This window comes from Frankliniella occidentalis, unplaced genomic scaffold (genome assembly GCF_000697945.3).
Source record: "Frankliniella occidentalis isolate FOCC.00 unplaced genomic scaffold, Focc_3.1 Scaffold10, whole genome shotgun sequence".
NCBI lineage: Eukaryota > Metazoa > Arthropoda > Insecta > Thysanoptera > Thripidae > Frankliniella > Frankliniella occidentalis.
The window spans coordinates 3,565,601-3,568,641 of NW_026267140.1; the positions used below are offsets into that span (position 1 = coordinate 3,565,601).

The 3,041-nt window shown below is 54.1% G+C and overlaps 1 protein-coding gene across 1 annotated transcript in view; it reads right to left on the reverse strand.

The window, feature by feature from the left end:
- Window positions 1-901: 901 nt before the first annotated feature.
- LOC127752341 (uncharacterized) overlaps window positions 902-3,041 on the reverse strand; it is a gene marked incomplete at both ends in the record, with an annotated part of 21,209 nt that continues 19,069 nt past the window's right edge. The window contains 1 exon segment of the mRNA XM_052277410.1: window positions 902-1,015. Coding sequence (XP_052133370.1) covers window positions 902-1,015 — 114 coding nt within the window.

The following is a 3,041-nucleotide window of genomic DNA, read 5'->3' on the forward strand; positions in this document are numbered from 1 at the left end:
GGGGGGAGGGGGTTGCGGTGTCGTGGGACCGCCAACATATAAATGGCGTGTTTGCAGGGAAACAGTGAACGTGACGCCAATTTATATACAGCTAAAGTGCCATCCTCATTTATCTATCCCCTGCTCTATCGCAGTGGTGGGAGAGTAACTGGGGATGGTGGTGGGGGAGGCTCGCGCTGGGAACAGCAGAAGCACATCAGCGGGCGGAGACCGGGCTGCGACTACCCTCCTCCAACGCGGAGAGACTCGCGCCGGCCACACGCAGCGAGGAGTGGAATAATATAATAGCATGGCAGAGAGGACGCTGTGCCCACCCACGCGCGAAAACTCTCCATGTGGCAAAAAAAGCTTAACTTTAAAAGAATTTAAAAAATATTTTGAAAACACAAAATGGCAGATTTCGGCAACATACCGCGGTAAAACGGGGGAATAGCAATGGTAGAAAACAGAACTAAATGTGACTAAAGATATATGTATGATTCTCGTAGATAAGTCCTTGAGGTTGAGGGGTAACAGCCAAGGGGTGGGTAACTCCGAAACTGGGCGTACATATTTCATAAATTGAATTTGAATTAACTGAATTTGAATTAGATGAATTGAATTTGAATTGGACCAAATTAGTTGAATTGGTTTGTATTATTGTGAGTTTATGTTACTGAATTAGCACGAATTAATTGACTTGAAATGACTTGAATTGGCTTGAATTGAATTAGAATTGCCTTAAATTGGACTGAATTGATTGAATTATTTCTGGATTGTGTTGAATTAAATTGAATATTGGTTAGAATTAGGGGCGTACACTTAGCAGGGGAGTTATCCACCCCTCGGTAACAGCACTTATTCCCTTTAGGGAAGTCGTGGCTTTGCGATGTGCTCACTGGGCTGCTTGAGGGTCACTTACCTCCGCGGACCTCGCACTTGAGGATGAGGTCCTGGCCGTGCTGCAACGGGCCGACCACGCCGTCAGTCACGTCGCGGCCAGACGCATCGAACACGATGAGCGTCGTGGGCGGCACTGGAACAGATATAGAGAGGGAGAGGTTGAGAAATGAAGTACATAATGTCAAAACAGAAAGCACACACTGATTCCTCTGCCATCAAGGGCAGTAGGGGATTAAGGGAAGAACGTCCTTGGGGAAACGCCAAGGCATAATATTATCCACCCCAAGCTTTGAAATTAAAATCACACTGGCAGCAGCGCCTGGGGGTAGAAGAGTTAGTGCGCAGGCAGCTCAGCGACGAGCAAGTTTTGATACCGCAACGGTGTGTCTGACCTTCCCTCATTCTCTCATCCCAAGGACACGTGCCTGCCTTGAGAACACCTGTCGGCCAAACACGCCCTGCCCTCTGGTCCATAGGTCGGGCGGTACCATACCCAGCCGACAGGGAGGCTGGGCGGACCGCGGACCAAGGATAATCCACTTTTCGTTAGGTGGCCCGAGGGAGGGTGCTAACGAGGCAGACCGCTCGGAGCCGTGAGTCCGACAGTCCGGCACAGCCAGGCATAGTCTCGTGAGCCGTGCGGCCGGCAAGACGCCTGATAGTGCCGTAGCGTAGCCCGTGGAGCTGGAGCCGTCCATCGTTGAGTGCGAGAGATGCCAGCGTGGGCAGTTGCGGCGCCGAGAGCTCTGGAGCAAGATAAAGAAAGCAGCAGTCGCTCTCTAAGGTCGTAGACAAAAGCGGTCGCATCGTACGGCTAGCCGTCCGATATGACTTCTCCTTAACAGCTGTTTCCTATGTAAAAGCAGGAAGGAAAAACGAAAACTTTATCACGTAATGGAGTGAGGGCCAATTAGCAGAACCACAGTTCGCGCGTCTCGCAGGCTTCTATTACACAAGACGACTAGAGGGCAATTACAAAATATGGCGGGAAAATCTGTCGCAAGCTCTTTAAAGTGAAATTTTGTAGCAATAAAACGGCTATATTTTACAGAACGAGACTCTTTTGCTTCTATGTAGAGTTGGCCACAAGGTGCCTAATAGACCAAACCATATTATGTGGCATTATAGCCACTAGATATTAAAAATCAAAATCTAGAAAGCACTGTATTAACTGTTGAGAAGTTGTAAGCGAGTAAGCGCGAGGTCCACACATCTCTGCGAGTCGCTATTACGTGAAAGGTGGACCAGCACCAGCCCAGGCTGTCACTTCCGAAGGCCTATCGCCCCTTTACTCGGCGGCGCGCACGCCAGCGGGGCACGCCAGCGGGGCACGCCAGCTCGCCCAGTTTTAACTACACGTCACGGCCACAACACAACTTCCCTTGTTCCTCTTACCCCTTCTATCATTTAACTTTCTCCCTGCCGGCTAAACCGCCAGGCGTCAATCCAAGAGGCATCAGGGCCCCGTCGGAGGGGCCGGCGCACCCCGGGCTCTCGGGCGAACAGGCGAGGAGAGGCGAAGCGGGCCTTCTTGGGCCCCGACCTGGCCTGGAAACCAAGCAGCCCGCCCCCACCCACCCACAAGAGCCGCCCGCGTCCGCCCGCCCGCCCGGCGGGACCCGGCCGCTAGCGCCGCACTGCCTGGTTTTCGCTTTGTTCCGTTGCCTAAACCGCACCGCAGGCCGACAGACACCGCAGCGACTCGAGCCCCCCGCCCTGCCCGACCAGCCACAAGCAGCCAACCCCTGCCGCTTTCCCACACGCCTGCATTGTATCACGTATCACACAGCTGTTCCTGGATTGCGGGTTCGAGTCCACGCTGCCCCACCACACAACTGGAATGCGATGCTCTTTCTTTCCCTTTTCGCCGCCCATCTCCCCGTTCCCCACTTCCCCCTTGCTCCACTTTCGATGCTCGTAACGCAATTAATGCTACGCCGCTGCCCAAGCTGCTCCACTGGGGAAGGCGCTGCCGACTTGGCCCCGCCCGCTCCTCCGGTGTGAGACCCGCTCCGGACCCGCTGGGCTCCGGGCCCGGAAGGAAGCGGGGACCGCGAATACTAAGTAGCCAGGCAGGCACAGCCATAGAAAGGAGCCGTGGCAAGGCAAAGGAAGCCCCCGCCCCTCCTTCCCTTTGCTGTAGTGCCTCGGTGGGCCTG